This window comes from Colletotrichum acutatum, assembly GCF_030867785.1.
Source record: "Colletotrichum acutatum strain CBS 112980 chromosome Unknown BDZ83scaffold_197, whole genome shotgun sequence".
NCBI classification, from domain to species: Eukaryota; Fungi; Ascomycota; class Sordariomycetes; order Glomerellales; family Glomerellaceae; genus Colletotrichum; species Colletotrichum acutatum.
In genome coordinates this window covers 12,044-34,337 of record NW_026849191.1, presented here as the reverse complement: position 1 = coordinate 34,337, position 22,294 = coordinate 12,044, and the positions used below count along the sequence as shown (strand labels likewise).

At 51.8% G+C, this 22,294-nt stretch overlaps 8 protein-coding genes across 8 annotated transcripts; 5 read left to right on the top strand and 3 right to left on the bottom strand.

Annotated features, from left to right (window-relative positions):
- Nucleotides 1–1,259: 1,259 nt before the first annotated feature.
- On the top strand, nucleotides 1,260–4,392 carry BDZ83DRAFT_758036 (Retinoic acid induced 16-like protein-domain-containing protein; the record flags this gene model as incomplete). Its single annotated transcript, XM_060514977.1, has 4 exons — nucleotides 1,260–1,268; nucleotides 1,350–1,463; nucleotides 1,517–2,451; nucleotides 2,505–4,392. The coding sequence occupies 4 exons, from the start codon at nucleotides 1,260–1,262 to the stop codon at nucleotides 4,390–4,392; spliced, it is 2,946 nt and encodes a 981-aa protein (XP_060358271.1).
- A 2,276-nt stretch (nucleotides 4,393–6,668) lies between these two features.
- On the top strand, nucleotides 6,669–7,872 carry BDZ83DRAFT_768143 (uncharacterized protein; the record flags this gene model as incomplete). Its single annotated transcript, XM_060515304.1, has 3 exons — nucleotides 6,669–7,047; nucleotides 7,107–7,420; nucleotides 7,841–7,872. The coding sequence occupies exons 1-3, from the start codon at nucleotides 6,977–6,979 to the stop codon at nucleotides 7,870–7,872; spliced, it is 417 nt and encodes a 138-aa protein (XP_060358270.1). The 5' UTR covers nucleotides 6,669–6,976.
- A 1,958-nt stretch (nucleotides 7,873–9,830) lies between these two features.
- BDZ83DRAFT_532304 (uncharacterized protein) lies at nucleotides 9,831–10,250 on the bottom strand (the record flags this gene model as incomplete). The annotated part of the gene is made up of 1 exon (XM_060503330.1): nucleotides 9,831–10,250. A coding segment is annotated over one exon (420 nt), but the record flags the coding sequence as incomplete, so codon positions are not given.
- A 2,072-nt stretch (nucleotides 10,251–12,322) lies between these two features.
- Nucleotides 12,323–12,678, top strand: BDZ83DRAFT_642256 (uncharacterized protein). The gene has a single exon (XM_060509598.1). The coding sequence runs from the start codon at nucleotides 12,366–12,368 to the stop codon at nucleotides 12,561–12,563; it is 198 nt and encodes a 65-aa protein (XP_060358268.1). The 5' UTR covers nucleotides 12,323–12,365; the 3' UTR covers nucleotides 12,564–12,678.
- BDZ83DRAFT_768139 (uncharacterized protein) lies at nucleotides 12,323–13,271 on the top strand (the record flags this gene model as incomplete). The annotated part of the gene is made up of 4 exons (XM_060515303.1): nucleotides 12,323–12,699; nucleotides 12,750–12,880; nucleotides 12,940–12,995; nucleotides 13,065–13,271. Exons 1-4 carry the CDS (start codon nucleotides 12,662–12,664, stop codon nucleotides 13,269–13,271), a joined length of 432 nt encoding a protein of 143 aa, XP_060358267.1. The 5' UTR covers nucleotides 12,323–12,661.
- Nucleotides 13,272–14,245: 974 nt separating this feature from the next.
- On the top strand, nucleotides 14,246–15,135 carry BDZ83DRAFT_758032 (uncharacterized protein; the record flags this gene model as incomplete). Its single annotated transcript, XM_060514976.1, has 2 exons — nucleotides 14,246–14,480; nucleotides 14,579–15,135. 2 exons carry the CDS (start codon nucleotides 14,246–14,248, stop codon nucleotides 15,133–15,135), a joined length of 792 nt encoding a protein of 263 aa, XP_060358266.1.
- A 102-nt stretch (nucleotides 15,136–15,237) lies between these two features.
- BDZ83DRAFT_592719 (uncharacterized protein) lies at nucleotides 15,238–17,040 on the bottom strand (the record flags this gene model as incomplete). Its single annotated transcript, XM_060506558.1, has 2 exons — nucleotides 15,238–16,882; nucleotides 16,955–17,040. 2 exons carry the CDS (start codon nucleotides 17,038–17,040, stop codon nucleotides 15,238–15,240), a joined length of 1,731 nt encoding a protein of 576 aa, XP_060358265.1.
- Nucleotides 17,041–17,557: 517 nt separating this feature from the next.
- BDZ83DRAFT_797514 (OPT oligopeptide transporter) lies at nucleotides 17,558–20,975 on the bottom strand (the record flags this gene model as incomplete). Its single annotated transcript, XM_060515900.1, has 12 exons — nucleotides 17,558–18,046; nucleotides 18,103–18,352; nucleotides 18,418–18,594; nucleotides 18,660–18,734; nucleotides 18,795–18,895; nucleotides 18,956–19,035; nucleotides 19,091–19,768; nucleotides 19,827–20,024; nucleotides 20,081–20,594; nucleotides 20,658–20,736; nucleotides 20,810–20,853; nucleotides 20,907–20,975. 12 exons carry the CDS (start codon nucleotides 20,973–20,975, stop codon nucleotides 17,753–17,755), a joined length of 2,559 nt encoding a protein of 852 aa, XP_060358264.1. The 3' UTR covers nucleotides 17,558–17,752.
- Between the last annotated feature and the right edge of the window lie 1,319 nt (nucleotides 20,976–22,294).

Genomic DNA, 22,294 nt, shown 5'->3' with positions numbered 1-22,294 from the left:
GACCACGGCTGTATGTGCTCACCAGATACCACATCGTCCTTTACATTGGGCCGTGGACAAAGACGATTACATGTAGCCGCCGTGCGGTTCCTGGTCTTCAATCGCGGCAAGGCACGACGGCAAACCGACTTTTCTACCGCCGCAGCCAGACATGTGATGGTTTCCTGGAGTGTATGAGTTTGAGCTGTGACCATACCGATTGCCTCAAGTTGATTCTTGCTGTTAGAGCCCCTCTCCTCAGTAATGATCCTTAGCAGGCGGCGGATACGAGGAAGACAAGACGTAAGTGCATTGTCGAAAAACTGAATGCGAAGATCGAACTGCACTACACGAACCACTATTAGTCCCTCAAGCACGCCCAAACAAAGCAATTTTCAGGGGGCATGTCCCAGTGCTAGCTCCAGGGCGCTGACAGCGAGGCGTAAATGGGCGTTTGATAAATTAACAGCCGCTGGCGACGTGAATTCTTGCATAGTCGTCTTATCCCATTCATGTAGTGTCTGATGATTTATTTTCTCAAAGATATTCGACTGCAGGGTGTAGAGGCGGCAGAGTTGTCGTGACTCCACTGCCTGTGTTACTTCTGGTCAAGTCAGCTGACAAAACAGTGCTCTTTCAGGCTTGAACAGCAATTGATTGGTGACTGGGTTTGCAAAGAAGTTTGTACGTGGCCAAGCTATCCTGTCAAATAACCAGTTCAAGAAATGATGTCCTGTGTTGCGAGATTGAGTATTTCAGAATGGGATGTACTTTCCAACGAATCTCTGTCCTAATGAGGTGCCTGAGGTCGTCCAGCTGGTGAGTGAATGGGATAGGTACAGGTAGGCATCCTCAAGCCCTCAGCCACACAGAAGATTAGATAAGATAGTAAAGTGAACCGCCACATGAGGTACCTTATCCAGGTCCCTGGAGTCCGTGCGTCGGCCCGGGTTGTGCAACGCAACGTGGGCAGGCACGGCGGGCTGCATGAGAGGATACGTACCGGTCTCCAACTAACGGGCAGCCAGCGGACGCGGTCAAGTCTCGGAATGACATTTCGCGACGCCTGACACTTGACAGTTTATGCACCGAAGCTCCGTCTCCATTTCTCGCCAGTCCTCCCCTAAACCTCCTGGTCTCACCTTGGCCACCGCCGTCAATCGCCTCCTCCTTGCTGCTCCTCTTTCGTGAACCACCAGTCGACTTTCTCCCACCAAGCTTGATGCGCGAATAGTGCCGTCTTCTCCTGCCCTGCTGGAAATGCCTTCAGGGACAACACCATGGACTTTGTGAGTTACCCTAGACGACCCCCCCTCCCTTTCGACTTGGGGGTTGGGCAACAAGAAACTTTAACGCTGACCAGATTCTAGTGGTCGCGCCTCCTAGCCGGTACCTCGCTGTCCCCCGCGGCCCATCGCAAAGAAGAAGCAAAGAACCCTACGAAACGTCTACATCGCTTCGACAAAGAGTACAACCGAATCCTCGTGAGAAGCTTCCCCTGCGCTGCCGGCGAGGCCCTGGTCTTAACACGTGACAGCAAATTTGGAGATCGTCTTCCAACCTCGCCAACGACGTCGATGCCGCCGAGAACCTCGAACTCCGCCTCCAAGAACTTACAAACATCCTCAACGACGAGTCCCGACGACCGCTACCTCACCCGTGCATCCAGTATGCCGCCAAGAAACAAGTCTACGTACCCATTGGCAAGATAGCCACCACCTCCTACAATGAATGGATCATCAAAGAAGCTGTGCTCTTCTTCGCAACTCTGCTCGAAACCGAAGAGGAGGCATTTGTCGAAAACACAACCTTCTCCGCCAGCTTGACGAACCTCCTGGTGCGCATTACCGGCGTCAACAGTGTGCGGTTGGGCTCCGATACCGAGGCCAAGGTCGTCGAGTTGGCTTTTAACATCACCACCAAGATCCGCCTCAACCGAGAGATACTACACGCCTGGTTCAAGAGCCATCACGATGGGAATCCCAAGGACAAGCCCCAGGACGGGCATGATGCATTTGCTGGCCGAACGCAAAGACAGGACTTTCCGTTATTTTACATCCTGATGGACTACATTCACCATGAGGGCAAGGTTGGGGACTTTGCCAGAACAGGTCTGCTATACATCATCGAGTCTGCATCAAGCGACGAGTCCCTTGAGCAATGGATCGTCGAGAGCGACCTCTCCACTCTCATGGCCACCGGCCTGGGTGCGCTCTACAGTCAGCTGAGTCGCAAGCTGGTTATTGACTATCCCAACAACGATCTGCCTCCCATCCTCGCTCTCTCCGACTACCAACACCCAGCCTCCACCTTTGAGATCATCAGCTCATGCTCTGGCGATTTTCAACTACACCTCGAGACCTTCCTCTCTCATCTTCTGTTCTGGCAGGATGTCTTAGACCACTGCAAATCCGTCGAGGTGAAGCAGACGCTTCTGGAGCATTTCCAGGTCATTTTTCTCCAGCAACTCTTGTAAGACAGTCCACTTGCCGATTTACAATGGCACTTACCGACTAATTCTCTAGATACCCATCTTTACTAGAGTCGTCCGATATCGACGGAGGCTCGTCCGTAGCTGTCTTGACGTACCTCCGCCGAATCCTCGAATCCCTAGACCACCCTGACATGATCAACCTTATCCTTCATTATCTGCTCGGCTTACCTGACCATGTCACCGAAGACATGTCAGGTTCCCGAGCCTCCATCAGTGCGGCCCGCAAGCGTAAATCCATGGATCTCGCGACTATGCTTGCCCAAACCAAATCCGACATCACGGCTACTCCCTTGCTCTTCAATCTGGTCGATCTTGCTCAGGCGTGTCTACGCTCACATAACCAGCAGACCATTCGCGTGACTCTCCAACTGATTTCAGCTATTCTCCGGAGACATCATCGGTATGCTATCAGCACGCTTCTCCGGACTGAAGCGATCTTGGGAGCGAAAATGCACCGGACTGTTGGTGCCCACGAGCAGGAGGTGGATTATTTGATGAGTTTGGCTGGGTCCATTGGCGGGCAGGACAACTTTGACGAAATCTATGACAACGTTCTGAAGGACACCATGTCCCGGCTGGAGAGTCATCCCTGCTCCCTGAAGCTCGTCGCACCCAAGATATCCACCAACAATCATGATTTGCCTGCTGTTCCTGATACACTGCCTGGGGCGCCACACGACGTGCACGAGCACACGCTTCGCCCGGACGACCCGCTGCTCAACTCGGTTTTGGATCTCCTCGAGACCTTTTTCGTGAACCCCGTCGACACAAACCTCTCCCTCACTGAGGCCATCTTGGACCTGGCCATCTGTGGCTACATGGCACCCGAAGGATGGATGCTGCGGAGCCCTCAAAAGTACACCTACGAAGAGCAGCCACCCAGCCCTACCTCACCCGACGCCTCGACCACTTCGTTTAAGCCCCCGACAGACCCTGATTCTACGACGTCAGAGGAGCAGCAGACCCTTGAGTCGTTGGATGCCTGTCGTCGTCGTCCAGTATGGGTACAGTCATCTCTACCTCGCATACTCATCGTCCTACAGCAGTTGTGCAACCAGGTCGCTAAGTATCGCGAGACTGTGCCCCGCTTCGAAGATCTTCTGCAAGGTAGAAGAGAGGCGTTCCAGACTGCAGACCAGCCCCGCCCACCTGGTCCGCCGTTGCCACCCCGCAAGCCAACACCGCAGAGGCATAGTTCAACGCACACCCCGGAACGTTCAAGTCTAGACGACGCAACCCGCAGTGGATCGCCAGCGCGGCCATCGGGTCTCGAACGGTTTGCTCAGCGCCTGGTGTCGGAGCTGAGCACGCCCAGCCGTACTGGAAGCCCACGGGGGAGGAAGAACAGCCGAAGTTCCGGAACGGGTAGCCCGGCACCAGGTGTTATGTCTGGTGGGTATGGATTCTCCACGCCAACGTCTCGGCCTGTTCCCCCGCCCAAAGACACGCCTGGTGGCTACGATAGCTCTGGTCGAAGTGCAGCAGATGAGGCTGGTTCGTCGCACACACCTCGAGATCCGGTGGCCAGCCAGGCCGCGGCGTTTGCAGCTATAGATCAGAGCATTCTCGCGCGAAAGGTTGGCATCCCCGGCAAGGTTGAGCCTATCCCACTGGACCTTGGGAAGAAGAAGCCCACGTTACACATGCCGCCCCCGAAAGACGATGATAACGAGGGCGGAGACGACCAGCAAGAGGCAGACCGGGACGGCGAAAAGCCAGAACAGGATGCTGTGCCGGGAACACCTAGCGGTGAGACTGCCGGAGCAAGTACGCCGAAGAGGGACACGGAGAAGGAGGAGAGGAAAGCTACGGTGTCGCATGTCATCACCAATGTCATTGTGCTACAGTCGTTCCTGTTTGAGCTCGCAGCCCTGATCCAGGTGCGCGCGGCGCTCTTCAACGAGGTCCGCTATGCGTGAGTCCTCGGAATGCAACATCGGGCCAGGGACCGGGGGCGAAGCTTCTCTATATATACCGGACCAAATTGTCCTTTCTTGTACGTAGTATTCCTTGCGCCTCTGGTTCCTGTGTCTAGTCGTCGCATTGCTTGGCGCTTGGTGGGCTCCTTCTAGCGGCGGACCGCTCACGAGGAATGAAGAATAGACTTCCCAATGCTACCACAACCTCATGATTTTGACGATGTGATTCGGCCTGCCATGGTGGGCTCAATGTGTGAAGTTGGTGAGGCACTTGTTATGCAAGAGGGGAGGAGGTTGTCTAGATGAAAGACCTGCAACGGCACCAAGGAACCCAAAATGGAGCCGCTATGCCGCCGTTCATGCTGCTGGATCTGCCGAGGGGAGCCAGGCTGATGATCGACGGCTGACGTGTGCTAATGCATCGAGAGGCGGGGACAGGGATCCGGGGTGTTGGGTGGTGTGGCTGTCTTTGCGCGGGGACTTTTTTTCTTGGGTATGGCCGGCCTATTGGTGCCGAGCCCGGTTTTACACTAGATGACGGTGGAAGAGGGCTTTGGGCTTGAGCTGGGCGTTCGTGAGGTTGTATGGTTGTTGGAAGATCGAGACCGGGGACATTGCTGGTTGAAGAGGGTTCTTGGGAGTTCTTGGATTTGGCTGGGCACGTCAAGTCGGATTCGCGAATATTCTGGAAGGATTGGATGAGTTGGGGGATCACGGCAGGGGTGTCTATACACCGTCTGAGGTCTACTACTGTATAAGGTCTGAGGTCTTGATCCTCGTTCGATGTGGAAGTAGGCGCAGCAAGAGTTGAGAAACACAGACTCTGGTCTATCCTGTCACAGCACGACTCGGTTTGGTGAGGTTTCTCGGTTTTGAGGACTTTTTGCTTTCTTGGCTTCTTGGGAGGAATACGCGCGCTCGGATACGTGAGTTCGGATCGAGCTTTACTTTCCGCAGGCGCTGAGAGCAACAGATCTCGATCCGTCGATTGTCAAATAAAGAGAGTTGAGGTTTCAATTTCGGTTTGTGACACACCGTTCGTCATTGAGGCAGAGGGCAGAGTTTATCGAAACAGCCCGATGTCTTCGTTTAACTCGGATAAGATAAGGGGTCAGTGAGAAAGAAGGCTGGTGGAAAAATGGCGGATAAAAGAAGAGATGGGAGGAAGTAGAAGTTGCTAAGCACTCTGGTGGATGGCGCAGAGGCTCGGGAGCACCGGATTACGGCATCGCTTCAGATGAAGTGGTCGGACTGATGATGGTCTGAGAGATGGAGGGAGTTCTTCTAGTACCGATTTTCCATGTTGCTGTTTTTGGACAGAGCAGTGGCCAGGTGCAGAGAGAATGGAATGGACTCTGCCAAGAAAGGCAACGCTTCACTTTGCGAGTCGTGGAGGGAACAGAAGGGAGGAAAACTGAATCATGTTGAGAAGGGCGGTGGCTGTGTGCTGTTTTGCGACAACCGCATGGCGAGTGATTCTGGATAAGACGTCGCGAGTCGAGCAGCAGCTGAGAGCCGTCGAATCTTGAGTCGGGATGACCGGATGGTCGGGTGATGTCGAGCGGAATTGAGCAGCTTGACCTTGTCTTGTGAAGGTGAGTTGATTGGAGCTGGAAAGGCAGAAAAGATGAGACGAGACGAGACGACATCAGCTGAAAATGGAAAGCCAGTATTCGCGCGCGTGGTATTGGGCAGAGTTGGGGAACAAGAGCAGCCTGAAAAGTCTGCCCAAGTTCAAGGCTACAATCAAAGATCAGCCCGGTGGGATGGAGGGGGAAACCGAGTGGACTGGCGGGGAATTCAACTCACCGAGCAGATAGTCCCTAGATAGAGACGATTTGAGGTGAAAGAGAAAACCCCGAGAGCAAGTCCCCGCCGTCTGTACCGGATGTTGGCCCGTGGTTCGTGTGGATTGTCGCGGGCTGAAACTGTGGAAACGCGCTTGTGGAAGTTAGATGTGCGCTGCTTATTGCGTACAAGACTTACAGCCATTATCCCCGGACTCTTTCTTATACGATCGTCGCGCCGAGGTGTAATATGAGGTAGTTGGGTAGGGCAAGATGTGAATGTGATACCAGAGCAAGGGGGCGGCAACGAGCGGGCGCGCCACGTTGTGATGCGAGGCAAGGCCGTGGGGCTGCCGAGTGGCCGGTGTTGACGGACAAGGATGTGTTGTAAGCTGCCTGTCAGCTCACGCAATTGTCCGGGATGTCTGGATTTCTCATGTGGAGAGTAGAAGAATATGGGGAAAGGAGGCGGTGGTCTGGGACCGGACGCGTGGTTGAGAAGAGATAGATAAAAGAGTCGTTGACGTCCGGTCTTTCTTCCGCACCCTTTTTCTTTGGGTTGCTGCGTCTGAATTCGGACGATCACTTTTCCTTGACAACTACAACTTTTTACTTTTTATTATCAGACTATCGAATAGACCAAGCCTCGATCATTTCCTCTCAAATTATACACACTTACAACTATCCTATACAACTCAACGTCATCGCCGGCTCGAACACACATTTCACTACGGCGGGAACAAGTTACAAGGTTTACACTACGAACACGAAGATACGAAGCGTTGGAATTAGACAACATGAAGTTCTCTGCTGTTGCCGTCGTCGCCGCCGCGGTTGCGGGCGTTGGTGCCGTGCCCGTTGAGTCTGGGTAAGCCTCTTCACAACTTACTCTTCCACATAGCTCCTCAATTAACAAACACTTCCCAGCCCCATCGCAAGCCTCCAAGCCCGCGCCTCAGACGCAATCGGCGGCGTCGTAAGCTTCATCAAGCGCGAAGACGCCGGAAAACCAGTCGTCCCGCAAATCAAGCGCTCCCCGATCCGCTTCCACTCCGGACTCGCCCACGAGGAAGCCATGGCCGCCGTCGCCCGACGCGCCGATAAGCCTGGCAAGAAAGACCCGCCTCCGCCCCTGAACCCGTTCGGCACCGACTCGAGGAAGCGCGAGGCGCTGATCGAGGCGCGCAAGAAGAAGGGGGGTGAAGAGGAGGTCCCGCCGCTGGCGCCGTTCTCGACAAAGAGTAAAGGGGAGAAGAGGAGCGGTGATCTGACAACGAGGCAAAAGGCTAAGGAGAGCGTGCCGCCCTTGGCGCCGTTTTCTACGGGGGGAAGCAAGTCGAAGAAGGCTCCGAGGATGTAAAGTCTTGTGACTTACTTCTCTTCTGTTTTTTTTTGGTTGGCTTCTTGTCAGAGACAAGGACTTCTTCTCTTCTCCCGACCGGGCTGGAATCCGCTGGCAATGATTGAGGGTTCCTACTTCGAAAGGCTGGGTCACTTTTGCGTCAACATACGGGCGGAGGGAAGATGGATGGGAAGCAACCTTTTTTTCTCCTTTTTAGAGTGGGTGGGGTGTTGTGAGCGTTCCTGGGGAATTGATCTTCTATTCACTGTATATTCTTCTTGCCAAGCCGTTCATATGATGTTTTCTATTTTTGATGTAGTTCTTCCAAGAGTTCAAGACTCGTACTTGTGATATTGAAGTTTCCAGTTGACCTAGGAGGGTGAGATACAACGCACTGAGAACCTCCTCGGGTAGATAAAAGCTGGGCACTGCAGCCTCGGCCTGCCGAATGCAGAAAAACCTTTCTGATATTGGGTTTGGAAACGTTCACCGGGCCGGTGGGAGTGTTCACATTGACGTATTTGGGAGCTCGCGAGGACTTGCCTTGTGCGGGAGTCTGCGCGACCACGAAGTCTCCTCTTATTCAAACGATTTCCGTCTAGGTTGAGTCCCGCAATGCTACTACCCAGAGACGCATAGCCGGGTGAGCACGGATTCCGACACTCGAGTCCGGAGCAGCTCGAAATCGGCCAAGGTTTATTGAGACGTCGTACGGTCTGCAGATGTTCATATGCTGCCGAAGAGCCCCTGTGCTTTACCCGCCCTTCAATAAAAACCTTTGGCTAGGCTCAAGAGGACCACGGTCGTTTATTGACTTAATGGAATATCCGGAAGAGTGCAGTTGGCGAAGGCTGATTTGGAGAGTCGCGGTTCTCAGGAAGTTAAGGTATTTGTCACTTTTACCCCTATTGTGGTTCAGCTGGCCCTCCAGCACTTCTGTGAAGATGCTGTAAGTATAGAGCTTGCTAAACGTGGGTTTGAAGTCTGTATCAGACTACTAGAGCCCCTAGGCAGAGTGAACTGGCACACCGGCATTTACAACAGGCGTTTGAAGGCGATTGTTGAGAGTGAAGAAATCTTGCCGTCTCTTGGTAGTACTTTGGCTCCCCCCCCCCCCTCCCCTCCCCCAAGATAAAACTACCACTGCCGTTCCGGGGCGGTAATTGGAGAGCAAAAGGAGAAAAACAACTAAGAACATGGACGAGGCTCCCTTAGCTTTTTCTATTGGAGACGAGGTCCCGACCGGGGCAAGCCATAGGACTCGCTCCATGACCCAGGTAATCATAGAGACATGCATGCTCCTCCCCTTAATCGTGGAGAGGACTTACTTCTGTATCGCAGAGTCATCGCCCGACAGCCCAAGGAGTGCCAGCGGCTGAGAGGCTTCAACAGAGAGCCCTTGTCGACTGGCTCGACGACTACCTACATGCTTTTTCCATGTTTCCTTCTACATGAGTGGCCACCCTTCAATAGCACTCGGTAAAGCATGGCACGGAAAGCTTCGTAAAGTACCAGTTCAAGATTAAGTTGGTGCACTAAATGATGATACCGCGATGGGAGCCGATATGTATTCCTATCTAGCTGCACTGTCATAACATAGCCAGAGTCCTCACACTGTCTTTCCACGACGTGGGTACCCGCTAGCACTCCACAAGAAACCCTAGACTGTGGCGGAAGCCAGGAAATGGCATTGCTGCTTCTCCAATCCCATGACTTTGAGTTAATTCAAGACGAAGATAATCCCTTAGTGACCCTGTCTACCTGATAGCATCCTCCATATTTGATTTCGAGGTCAAGGCCACGCGTAGTGGCATTGTTAGCGTGGTGTCGGGGAGCCTCGAGGCCGGCGTGAGTGTCGTTGACGAGCAAGACGGAAGTGAAACTTTCGGTAACAGGGTTGATGATAGCCATGGAAATCTGCGTGGTCATGGCGAACGTATTCGACTAAGGGGTGGCGACAACATTGGTAGCGATGAGGGTGTTGCCAGGGTGCTCGATCTCGTTGCGGATCTCGAGTACATCCCGTCCCTTGGGCGGAGAGATCTGCTCGAAGGGCTCAGGGACGCTGCGGCGCTTATTCACACTCCAGTAGCGCTTGCTGCAGATGCTGGAACGGTAGCAGCTAGTGATAAAAGCAAGTTAGCAACGTACTCGAAGAAGGTTGCGCGGAGGCATGAAAGGGGAAGAGATGTGTACCCCTCATTGACCCAATAGTCTAGCTTCGGACCACCAGGGCACATGGTGTTTCTGATAGCCCGCTCGACATCAGGGCGCCGATCACCGAGAAAGTGGATGTGCTGAATGTTGAGGACAAGCCACATGCCATTGCCATTGTCGTTGGCCTCGTAAGTGCGGTCGCACTTCTTCATCACAATCTCCTCGATGTAGGAATTGGTCTCCTTTGCAACTTGCGCCCGCATCATGCCGCACCAGTGGGTGCTGACCTTGCCAATAGGCTTGATGCGGATGATGTATTCAATGTCGTCCTGGAAGCCGCAGTTCTCTTCGGAGTAGGAGCAGTCGATCTGAGGGGTGATGCCGCGCTTGACAATGTCGTCGCAGTCGTAAGGAGGGATCGCGTCATCACGAGTGGTGAGGTCGGTCTCGATGGGAATGTTCGGGGATATCTCAGCCTTGATGATGGACAGGTCTCCGGCCAGGGCGAAACTAGCCAGGGCAAACATACCCAAGGTGAGGGTTGCCTGCAAGACAATGCGCGAGACCCTCATCTTGGCGAATTTTCCTCGACTTCTTCGGTGATCTCAATGTGGGTGGTTGTAAGGGTGAGTGAGAATTGAGGTTTTTAGGGAAGATATGCGTTTTCTTCAATGAAGGAGAACAGAAAGGCCGATGTGAGAGGCAAGAGGTGTGTTTCGCGGACAAAAGTGGCAGGAAATGGCTGGGCTACACGTTTATCAAATAACGTCCGGACGACCTTTAAACAAACGCCCTATTTGGACCTCAGACAGCGACGTACCTTAAGGAATATTAAAGACTACCAGTAGTGGAAAGGAGCATATGAGAAAGCAGACTCAAGAAAAGATCCGGAATATGGTTGGTGTCACGTGTGACAGTGAATATTGGGAATAATCACTTCACCACCTCGGGAATCCTTTTTCCCACACTGGGTACTTTCTCCAAGCCTAGTGGCGCAACTGTGAATGAGCTTTACTGTCTAATGAGAACAAACGGTGAATGATTGCTGTCCAGAGGAACGCTCAGGGTATATGAGTGTTGTACAACCTCAAAGAGTTTGCTGACTTTATTGCATCAACAAAGTTGCGCCCCTTGCTTCATCTCAAACAGGCAGAACCCCCCTCTTTCATAAGAAGCTCATACCAACCTTCTTTTCTCAGCGAACATATCCCGCCCTACTGACGTCAGGTTGCTCGTATAGGTACTTTACCTGACTGCTTACCACTTCACCAAAAGTACCCTGCCGAAACAAATAGGTTTATTGTGTGTGTATGAGCGGGATTGTAGTCTGGTTGTAAAACCTTTGAATCCCTCGGGATTTACCAAAAAAACACCTGTTTATGTTCCAGTGGTGGTTCGCCTGAAATACGTGTCATCTGACTTCTGGATACCACTGATCAGTAGAACACATGCAGAAATCAGCTATGGCAATTCTGCCGTTATGACGACTTAGACGGAGGCACACCACTGGCAACCGTTGATTCTGAAGGGAGCAATGACTGACAGTGTTAAGAAGTCAGAACAAATGTCGCGAGAGCTTCATCAGGAAGTCACTGAAATAAATGCTCCACAGCATCATAGCTTCTATCCTTGTGTAATATATCGTCGGGTTGATTCCTGCAACCATAGAGCGTGCATTCTTTATCGAATTTGTCAGAGTAGTCGGTAATTCTACAGTCGCTGTCAAAACACTTTATCACCGCTGACATTCGCTCATGCCTACGTCATGGGAATGGTCCCAAAGCCGAGAGCTTGGGCGAGTCAGGAAGTGAAGAGTTAGCCAAAGATGTTCATATGAAAAGGCTGGTCCACTAAGCAGGCACATGCGGCTTGCCATTCGCAGGCCTGCCATTCAAGCCATAATCACTCGAGCTTAGTTTTTCGCCAAGAAGACTTGAGTATCTTTTCTTGTCTCGTAGTTTGGTTGCGCCTTTTACAGGGTATCCACCTGGGATGAGGATGGTCTGAATCAAAATAGTCGAAGAGCCAGGAATCCCAGTTAGTTTCATCTTGCTCTCGCGGGCAATGAGAGGCTTCATCCTGCCAACTGTAGAGAACCAATAGATTCAGCCGATCCCGCGACAGAGTATTGATCACACGAATAAGACCCGGAGTATCCATAATCTGATGGCAAGACAGAAGAAATGCTTTGTAGTCATTGGTTCCTATCGATCAGATACTGGGAAGAACAGACTATGTCTGGAAGCAACCAATCTTTCGAGATATTGAAGGCAGAGGGCAAAGACTAAGCGAGTACTAAGTACATCTAGGTAGTAGGTAGCAGTCCGATTTAGATAGAGTGACATTTCCAGCACACTGATAAGGTTGTTTTTAGATCATCCATGCGCCATGCCGTGGCGCTAGTCATGCCCAAAGAGTAGGCCCAATTTCCCGGACAAGGCCGTTGCAGAGTGGCAGCGGTCTTTGGTCCATATAAATTGTTCCCCAGACTTCCTGGAAAGAATATGACTCGAGGCAGGCCCCTTTCATCTTGCGAGGAACGGAATGAGGTTTTTCCCTATCAAAAATTCAGGAGTACGGTGCCTGGAGGCTCAAAAACCGTGTACACCCTTTAATCAAACAGAGTTTGGATTACTAACTCGAGCACTTGAGGAGTGAAAAAAAGGGGGAAAAAAAACCCATCTTTCATGATCTGCATTCTAGGAATGTATCCTCATGTTGAGGCCTTAACGAAAGCGAGCTTCCGCACCTTCACAGGTCGGGGAAGCCGAGATCTTGTCAGCCATCTGCCATTGAGGGAACACGCAAGGCTTGTAAGAGTATATCTAAGGAGTATATATAAAACAAATGACCTTCCGAGTTTTCTCGAAACAATCAGCGGTTAGACTTTATCGCACATTCCCGTTCACAGCTTCTATCATACAGACTATTTTACATTGCACCTAATCGACCTGAAATATAATTCCAGCACCTCAAGACCATCATGTTGTTGAAAGATCTTTGCCTGCTGGGCTTGCTGATGTAGGCTGGCATTTCGAGTGCGAGTGAAGTTGAGAGCTAATTGATCCCAGGGTGGCGCCTGTCAGCGCCGATAAGCACCGCCTTTGTGCCTGTATTAGCGACCAGGGTCTTGTCGGTGTCCAGATCAATGACGATGCAACAAAAGCAGTCGTCAACGCGTACGACGGACGATTCGTTTATGGTGAGACGCTTCGTATTCACGTTATTTAAACTTTATCGTCTCTGACAAAAATCTCCCAGCTGGAGGCAATTGGTTTTCTGATGAGCTTCACGGCGCGCCATACAGCGGCTCTTATGTACGTGGTCACCTTTTCTCCCTTCGAATGATGTTTCATTAGGTTGCTTAGGTTACTGATGAGCAATAGTGGCATGCGATAGAAGGAACAGTCAACGGAGCCAAAGATGATGGGTGGGTTGGGGGTGATGAGGCACATGGGCTTTGCAAAAAGCAGAACTGCGACAGTGCATGCTTCTCGCCTGGGGAGTCTTTCAACTGGCAGGGCTGTGGGCCAGATGACGAATGCTTCACCTCCAAGGCAAAGAAGACGGATAAGTTTGGTAACCCTGTGTAACACCAGTGTGGACGTAGGCTGCCGGACTTGCTGAATACTTCGAATGATTAGATAGACTACTTCGCACGTGAAAGAATAAAAGTTTTTGCTACTGCTCTTCTGGCGCGTCGTCGGCAAGAAAACTCTAGGCCAGACAGCCAGCGAGCCGGGCTCCACAAGACAGCACGACAACCAGGCAAAGGCATTTCGAGTGAATCTTCTCAAGTTTCCGACTGATATGGTCGAGGCTCGGTGAGGGCCAAGAGAGGCGCAGTCTAAGCGAGATTCGGCGAATCGAGCAGCCTAATTCACCATCGCCGCGCAAAAGTCCGCATTAACTGGCGTTGAGCAAGGCACTGCAAGCACTCGGTCCCCGTGAAAAGTGATAGGTTATGGGGAAAATGGTCTAATTAAGCTTGGTCAGAATCTTAACCTGTTGACGTGGAGATCCCGATCTTACCATTCATGGGCCATTCATTGCATCTTCCCATGGCCAAGCAACTGCTATCTAGAGTGGAGCACGCGACAATCGGATCGAGGTTCGAAAGGAACATGGATCTTCGATTGTTTGAATATCTTTTCAACCTCCTCGCTTGGTGTCCAATCGAAAAAGATCGACTGCGCGGCTGAATTCCATCTAATTCGGGAGACCGCACGCTGCTGCCTCGCATCTCAGCTAGCGGGCGATAGGTCTTGCCAATGGCATTGCTTGGGGGCAGATCCTTCGTACAGGGTAGTAGTCGGGGCTGTAGGATCTCATTGTAGCCGCCTAGTCGCGCATAGTTAGCGCTTATTTTGGGTAGCAGGGTCAAACATCCTTCGTGATTCTGCGTTGGCGAATGGTCTTGATAAATGTTGCTAGGTCCCGGATGTCTCATCCTCCCGCCGTTCGACCTGAAGCTAGTTCAAAGTTGAGTCTCATTGTCGTAGTGAATCGTCGAGGGCGTGACGCATCACAGCAGTCGTTTCCGCCAAGAACCTTTCCGCTTACTACCATGGCTCTCCTGTGTTTCTTTTTCTATTTGTTCTTCACAGCATTTGCCACTGCCGAAAACCGTTTCCGCCGGCCACCTGGTCCAGGTCTCGCCTACGACTACCGAGACAACAACGTTTACACGATAGGAGACGTTATAGATCTCCACTGGGACATGGACTACGACTCTGCCAGGTTGATATTATGGCAAGAATCGGTAGGAGGCGGAAGCACTCTAGACTACATCGATATCGTGGGTGAGTTGCATGATCTTCCGAAGCCTGAATGCAAATGGGCGACGAAAAGCCTACAGCAGGGAGAGCTGCCATGGCTGACATTGATTGCCTGGCTGTAGCGAGCACCTCTGCAAAGTCAATGAACTGGGAAGTCTCCATAAAAGACTTCCCTAATCCAAAACTCAGCAACCTCTACTTCTTCGAATTACTCGGGCCAGGCAAAGAACCGGCAAACTGGGGCGTCACATGCCACTATTTCAACATCACCGAAGCTCAAGTAACACCTCAACCAAGCAATACCTCTGTAGCAACACCAATGCCGACGACGGAAAAGGAAGGCTTATCATCGGGGGCTGCAGCAGGCATTGCGGTTGGAGTTACTTTCGCTACAGTGCTAGGCATGGGCATGATTGGATGGCTTTTGTGGCATCGACGACAAGCGAGGAGAACCCCGATCTCACAGGATCAGAAGCACAGTCTTGATGGGAGCCAGCAACAACAGTATCACTATGCGCAAACTCCAGGATGGCAGCCAGAGCTGCCGGTTGAGGGGCATGGCTTGTATGAAATTTCCGCTACCAGCATGAATGTCAGATATGAGATGGCCTCCCACCAAGGCATGGGCCAGGCAGGAGATGCAGATGACAGACCAAAACCGTTCGCAGATATGCGCTAAAAAGTATCCGTCTAAGAAGAGGCACTGATCGCATTGGGTTGATAATAATACAAAGGGTATTCGCAACTCTTCTCTCCAGACCGCTTTGGATCACGGCCTTCCCTACTTGGCCTGCTCAGTGACCTTAGCGACGCGTAGTGTTACGGGGACAGAAGTCCAATAATCATACTCCGCGTGGAACCTCCTTCCCAAGGTCTCCCGTTTGCCGTCGGGGAATATCCTCTGGATGCTAAGCAGAATATCTCCGCGTGGCTCCTCTGGCACCTCGATCCAAAGCTTGTGTATCCTGGGCGGCCCCGGTAGAACTGGGATCACAAAATCTGGGGAAGCCCTCTTCTCGTCAATATCGCCTTCATAGAGACCCCGCTCCTCGAGGACCATCACTTCTTTCGCTATCCGCGCGGATAATATTGCATCCCAGATTCCTTCTTGCCGTTGAGATGCTAGCAGAAGTTCCAATGCCTGACGCCTGATCCTGGGCACGCGACACTTGACAGCTGTGAAGAATAACGGCGGAACCAATCCCGTGTCTGAGGCATGCTCAGTTTGTTGCGTGTAATCCTCTGGAGACGATTCAGCAGCAGGCGTCGGCATGGTTGCAGATGATGTCGCCTCAAGAAGCTGCCTCGCCGAAGCTACAACCGACGCAAAGTGACTCGTATATAGGTCAAAGATAAGCTCATTCCCGGGATTGAGAGATGTGTTGGTGATGATGTAGGCCATGGTGTGATAAATCGGTAGCGGCCCGTAGGCGATCCTCTCTCGGTCTGTCACGAAGTTCCACGTCCTGGCTTTGAAGACGTCAAAGGCTTGAATCCAGGATTCCAGCTCGTTCCGAAGGGTCTGCTGTGTAGCGAGCAGCTCAAAGATGTCGGCTGCATCTTCTGCTGGTCCCGCCGCGGCACCGTCTTTCTGTAGTTGGTACGCTCTAAACAAGAGGCCGTCGAGGCTTTGGCTAGCGTCCCGAACTGATTGGAACAGCGGTGGCAACGGCGGCCATATTGACGAGGTGTGTTTCGTGCCGGCCCCTTGGTAGAACTCATTTGTAAGAAGGGTCGCTTGAATATCTAGTCGAGGTATGACGTCGAGGAACCAATCATCTGCTGGGTCGCATGATGATGCCGGGGCAGAAGATTTCAATAAGCTTCCCAGAAGCTGAAGACTGTGTCTGAAGTGAAGGAATCCCGTCTTATATCGCTTCTGCATGAACTCCATGCATATGTAGACGGTGCAGACAACTAGAACGACGCGTATTGATTCTGTGCTTGGTGTGCGTAGATGCTTCTGAAGGTGGTATATGGACTTGTTGTAGTATTGGAGGCTGAGGTGTTCCTGCGGATCCGCTGTCTCGGGGCTTGGCGGCTCCCGTTTGACGATGCATGCGTCGGTATTTGATGTCTCGTGGGCGGCACCCAGAGCGAGGATAGCATAGAGGATAGCAGGCTCGGTCGAGCTAGCCTGAAGCACCAAGGTCTTCCAGAACGGCGAGTTGAAGACGCCAGGCAGTTGGTTCGTGGTCCGGCTCACGAACCACTCAAAGTGAAGTTTATCTGTACAGCTCAGCTCTGCTGAGCCCGCATGTGTATCGCAACGCGATGGGGATGCTGATGAGGTCTGGAGAAGTGGCAGTGAGGGTCTGCGGGCCGCTGAGCCGCCATCCTCACCGCCGTAGCCATCACAGACCTTGCCTGTGATGCTGCACCGTCGACAAGCTGGCTTTGTCTCATCACACTTGACTCTATGGATCCTAGAGATCAGGTCAGTCCGGTTCCTTCGTGTATCGTCCTATGTCATATCGCAACGAAATGTTCGGACTTACCTGCAAGGTGTGCAACTCTTCTTAGCTTGGACGGATGGTCGTGACTTGGATCCGGAGGTACCGGGTGGAGAAAGGCCACAGCTCATGGCAACGAACTCCAATAAGACCTTACAGTCCGCCGGACACGCCGGACTCGAACAATGGGGCTTTCGGAGGCGCGGCAAGGGCGCGCGCGACGCGAGATATCGAATGCGAGCTGCTGCTATATTTCTGCCGGCAGAAGAGGAGGGTGGAGCTGAGCGACACCTTGGCCGGACCCTTTCAACTCGACTCGACCTAGAGGTGTTGTGAATCGAGGAGAAGAGGGGCTGACGTCAAAGGAGGTATGCGATGGCTTAAACTAACTTTCCAAGAAACCAGTAGTCGGTTACCATTTAACTGTGCTGATTGGCGGTCGCCGATAGAGTTTCATCGTCCCCCGTTCTGGTTGACGGCCAGGGTCAAAGTGTAATCTCGCCAGAGGGCTAAGCTTTCGGTGAGCTGACTGAGTCATGGCCTGATTGTGGTTGAACCTCAACGCCTCACCGCCTGCAAGCCGCATGGGCCTCGTATATCGCAGGTCGCGTAATGATGAAGGATGTGGTATGTTTACAACCCAAGTATCTTCCTTGGTGATGTGAGGCCGAGTCAACGACTGATGATCCGGTCCTCTTCGGGCAGTGAGAAGAATCACTTCTATTTCGCTAGCATGTCGTAGCACCCAGGATTTGCTACACAGTATCTATGAGCCCTTACAAATAACTCGTCTCGTCAGACGGCTTGCATTTTGTCGATGAAAGGTTTCATAATGCTAACCAGCTAACCCGCGTAAGTTCCAACGCGCGGTCCAAAATATTCGCCTTTGGGCAGCTTCAACAGCGTGCAGGCCGTAGACTCGCATCCACTCTCCGAGTTGTTGCCCCACCAGTTAATCTCCAAGCCGTGATAGCTGACGGCAAAGAAGATAATCACGCCAGCAATGGCAATGGCAGTCGAGAAAGCCGCCGACAAGACGTAGTTGTACTTTGACCAGAACGCAAGATAGCGCTGGCGGAGGTACACCATGCTGAGCCAGCCTGGCAGGACGGCCGGCCACATGTATGCAATGTTGTACTTGACTTGATATTAGCCACAAAAACGAGTGTGAACCAATCACTAGGAAAGCTTACAGGAGACCAGCTGATGCCACCGCTGAGGATCATCACTGGGTGAATCTTGGCGAACCAGTGTGTGCGAGGAAATTTGCGCTGAAAGTAGTAGAAAACGAAAGGAAGTGCAAATCCGACCGGGAACGCTGAGAGGAGGGCTGTATAGATCCCGCCTGATCCGAACACCTTTCGGGCACCCAGACTACCGAACAGCACCGCAGCAGTAAAGTAGGTGTTTACGCCAGGGCAAGTGAAACGGTCTTTTTGGTTTCTGCAGCAAGACATGCACGTTAGTCGTCCGCATGTAGCAAGTATGATGTTACGCAGTGTACTGACGTTGAGCAAAGATCTGGAATATTGCTGATCTGGAAGTTCATAACGCCAGTGCAGACAAATGCCGAGACAAAGACAGCAACCACCTGAGCGGCGAAGGTGTGCCTCTGTGGGATCTTGAGGTAGTGAGCCAGCTTCAAGTCATTGGCGAAGTCAAGAGCATGAGCCGTGGTGACATAACTGCGAGTATCGTAAGTTGCTGAATACTACCTAAGGTGGAACACAATGGCGGTTCATTCACTTACCCGAAGCACTTGAAGAAGTTCATGGCCAAGGCATTGCCCGGCTCCCAGGCGCCTCCAATGAACTCCGCAAGGACGCTATACAAAGTTAGCTTGATATGAACTGCTCAGATACATGGGCAAGCCAGGTTTGCTTACTTGAATTCGACTTCCATTCCAGTCGTAGCGAAAATAATACCTGTTGGAATAACAAAGACCAGGGCAAGTGCAATGCCGAAGAACACAACACCGACACTCGTCTAGCAGAATGTTAGTCACTCAGCAGCAACGACACTAGCGTTATGTTTTGTTTGACTTACCTCGGTCGGCCATGCAGCAACTGCCGCAACACCGAAAGCAATGGCAGCCAGATTGAGAATCAGATACCACCATTCAGGGACTAAGAGGGATTTCAGTACTGATTTGTCTGTCAAATGAGTCAGCTTCAGACGTACCTTCAGGGTAGTTGGACATCAGCCTTGTATGAACATCCTTGAAATCAGTCGACGCCTCTTTCTTAAAGCTGCGCCATAAACTCCGGAAACCAAGCGCAATATCGTGGCGATGATAGAGGATGGCATAGGACACGGTAGCGGCATAGACGGCGAAGAAGTAGTAGTACATCGTGATACTACTAGCTGCGAGGTACACAGGGGAGTAGGCCTGGTAGCTGGCCTCATCGAGCCACCCTCTGCCATCCAAGATTTTCGAAACGTTGTATGAGCCACCGAAGTGATTGTACATCAGATTGGAGTTGATAGGAAGGTAGGCAGTGTTGTACGCATTGGTCCAGTAGAGTCCGATGATTGTGATCCCGCCCAGGAACACGCCGATGAAGGTGTTGAAGGTAACACGGAAAGGGACCACAAGGGGTTGAACGACGTGTGTGGCAACATTCCAGTCAAAAGTCGGGATGGGGTTGAAGCCGAGACCCTTATTGGCACCGGTAATGGCAGTAAGTGTAAAGTTGTTGGGAGCAATCCAAGCGATCCAATTGAACAGGGAAAGTGCACCGAAGATGTAATCGGGGAACCAGAACCACACAAACATAGCGGCGAAAGCAATCATGAAGAATCGGTATCGCGACATGTTGTAGATCTTCTTGAAAGGACCGGGTACCGGATGATTTGCCTCTGTGGGAGCCATTAGCATCGCCTTCATCGTATGTTTAGTGTAGTATCAATATCATACCATTGTGCAAGGAGCTGTTCAGAGCGATGGTGACCAGAGAGGCCGGCCAGAGGCAGAAAGATGGGTAGACCAAGAACCTTCTACACAGACCGGCCAGTCCGAATCCCATCAGATTTGTGGAAAGAGCCAGAAGAATCTGGTAGGTGAAAGACTTGGCATATTTCTGGCCAAAGTAACGGTCCATCCACTGCGTAAAGACTAGTGTTTTCTTAGCAATGGGCGGCCGAATTACGTGTCTGTGGAGGACAACTCACTGATGTATCTGGAACTCGGCAGAGTCTTTCCAACACTTGCCATGATCGAAATAAGCATGTGCTCTTTCTTGTTAAACGGTCCAGGATTGAGACTGTGCCGAACCCCAAAGAGCGTGAAGCCAACATCGGGAAGCCATTTTTCGGCAGCTTTGCCGACTGGATACGCGAGGAGTTGTACGACTTCCGCGCGCAACGTGATGGAAGGCTGACGCACGCTGAAGAGCTGGTTGATGAAAGCGATGAAGACGACGAAAAAGAGACCGATAGTCCAGGCACGGATCGTGGCGACTGGCATACTAGTATCGTCATGCGGATCGACTACAGCGCGAACCTCGGCGTAGGGGCTGTTGGAAGTCAACAGAGAAACTTCGATCTTGGCCTCTGAGATCTCGCGACTGTGCGAATCTGGGTTGGCGAAAACATCTTCGTTGGTAAGGAATTCCTTCAGACGCTCGAGTGCTCCTGCCGGGAAGTTGGGGTCGAGGCCATGCTGTTGAACTAGTCTCTCGGCCGACTTTGAGATGAGTTAGAGTTTGAAGCTTCCTGGGTACAACAATGATGTCAGAAGACTACATACCTCTTTGGCATCCTCGAGAGATAGGGAGCGCGCAAGCTCTCTGGCTTCGAGGACTTCTTCAGGGGTAGCATTGAGTTGCCTACGAATTGTCAGCTTTCCCGGTGACTTAACATGGTCTGGTGTAAAGGTCTTTGTGGAACCCAAGCAAGTACCTCGCTACATCGTCGATGGAAACCTTTTCATCGAAACTCTCCCTCTGTGATAATGTCAGACTAACTTATCTGTGCATTCGATCAAAGTAGGTCAAACCTGAAGGTTTGCATCTGCGGGTGTGACAACGTCGATGGTGTCTCCCGTTTTCTCATTGAGTGTACCCATATTGATCCGTGGCTAGACAAAAGTCTAATTACCTGAGGTACATGTACACGAAGCTGGAGGTCGAGAAGAGAACAAGTCGCTCCAGGAAAACCGCCGACAGGATAGAGGCAAAGAGAGTCCGAATCATCTTATCTTTATCGGTGTCTTGATTCAGAGCAAAACCTCGACCTCAGCCGGGCCGGCTGTCAGTGGCGTCAACGTCTAGGATCTTTGCGTTGTTTGGATGTATTCTAAGCTACAAATGGATGTTTGCAGGATACAATCAATCCCGCGGTTGGTCTGCTTGGCGCAACAAGTTGTTCGTTCCAGAATCTCGACCGTGGGGTGGTCCCAGATCCTCCGTGTACCAACTCCGCAAAGGACTCGCCGGACATGCGCTCAAGTAAGGTAACTTTTCCTCACATCTTGCGTACAACAAAAAAGGTATCTCGGACGAAATGACCCAAAGGCGTCACATTACCGAGGTCCACACCCAATGAAGTATGCCATTGCACTCCTGACTCTTGCGCCATATCCTAAGATGCTTATGGATCTTATAAGATGATCGGTCTCGGTTTCCGTCACTACTTTAAATGCGCTGACATCTGAACGGCTTTTACAATCGGCTCCGGGGAAAGCAGATTGATTACGTACCAGTGTGCTTAATCCGTATCGACCTACCGCCGTAAGGTCCCGTTCAACCCGTTGAACACCAGATTGCTGGGATTCTGCAGGGAAAAGGTCGGCGGGAAGTGGGCGGGTACCTTGTGGCGCCATTAGAGACCAGAATGACGGCTACGGCGAACGAGACCTACTTGGAAAGGCGTGACAGGTTGCAGATGTCCATCCTTTTTTCGGTCTCTTGACTGGTGTGTTCGGGACTCGAAGCCGGTCTAATTGTCGGGATAGACCCGACTACATGCTTGTAGTCGGGCAAAGACCGCAGTTCTAGAACTGATCGAGAAAAGGAGTTTGAGTGTTATGGAGATGACATTGTAGATGTTGATCCTGGGCTTCAGCTCTACAGCTCAAGCTGTAACACCTGGTGGTTAAGTCGGTTGCAGATCTCACGCAGGATCACTGGATCTGTCAGTTGCAATTTACTTCCTGAATGAGAGGAAGAATCTCGTTCTCGACGCCGCTCTACTTCCAGACCGACGGTGTCCCCAATCAACATATGTCAAATATACCATAAAAAAGGTGGTAATCTCAATCTCCATGACCAGGACAGGGTTACTCGTATCATGCAGTCGAGTTCCCAAGTGGGTCGCCTCCGCCTGACGTGCTTTATCTCCACGTTGACGCCTCTGGGAATAAAGAGCTGCCAAGCCTTATCCCCA

Excerpts from the sequence above, each read along its gene's own strand:
- BDZ83DRAFT_642256 (XM_060509598.1), top strand. The coding sequence starts at position 12,366 with ATGATCTGCATTCTAGGAATGTATCCTCATGTTGAGGCCTTAACGAAA.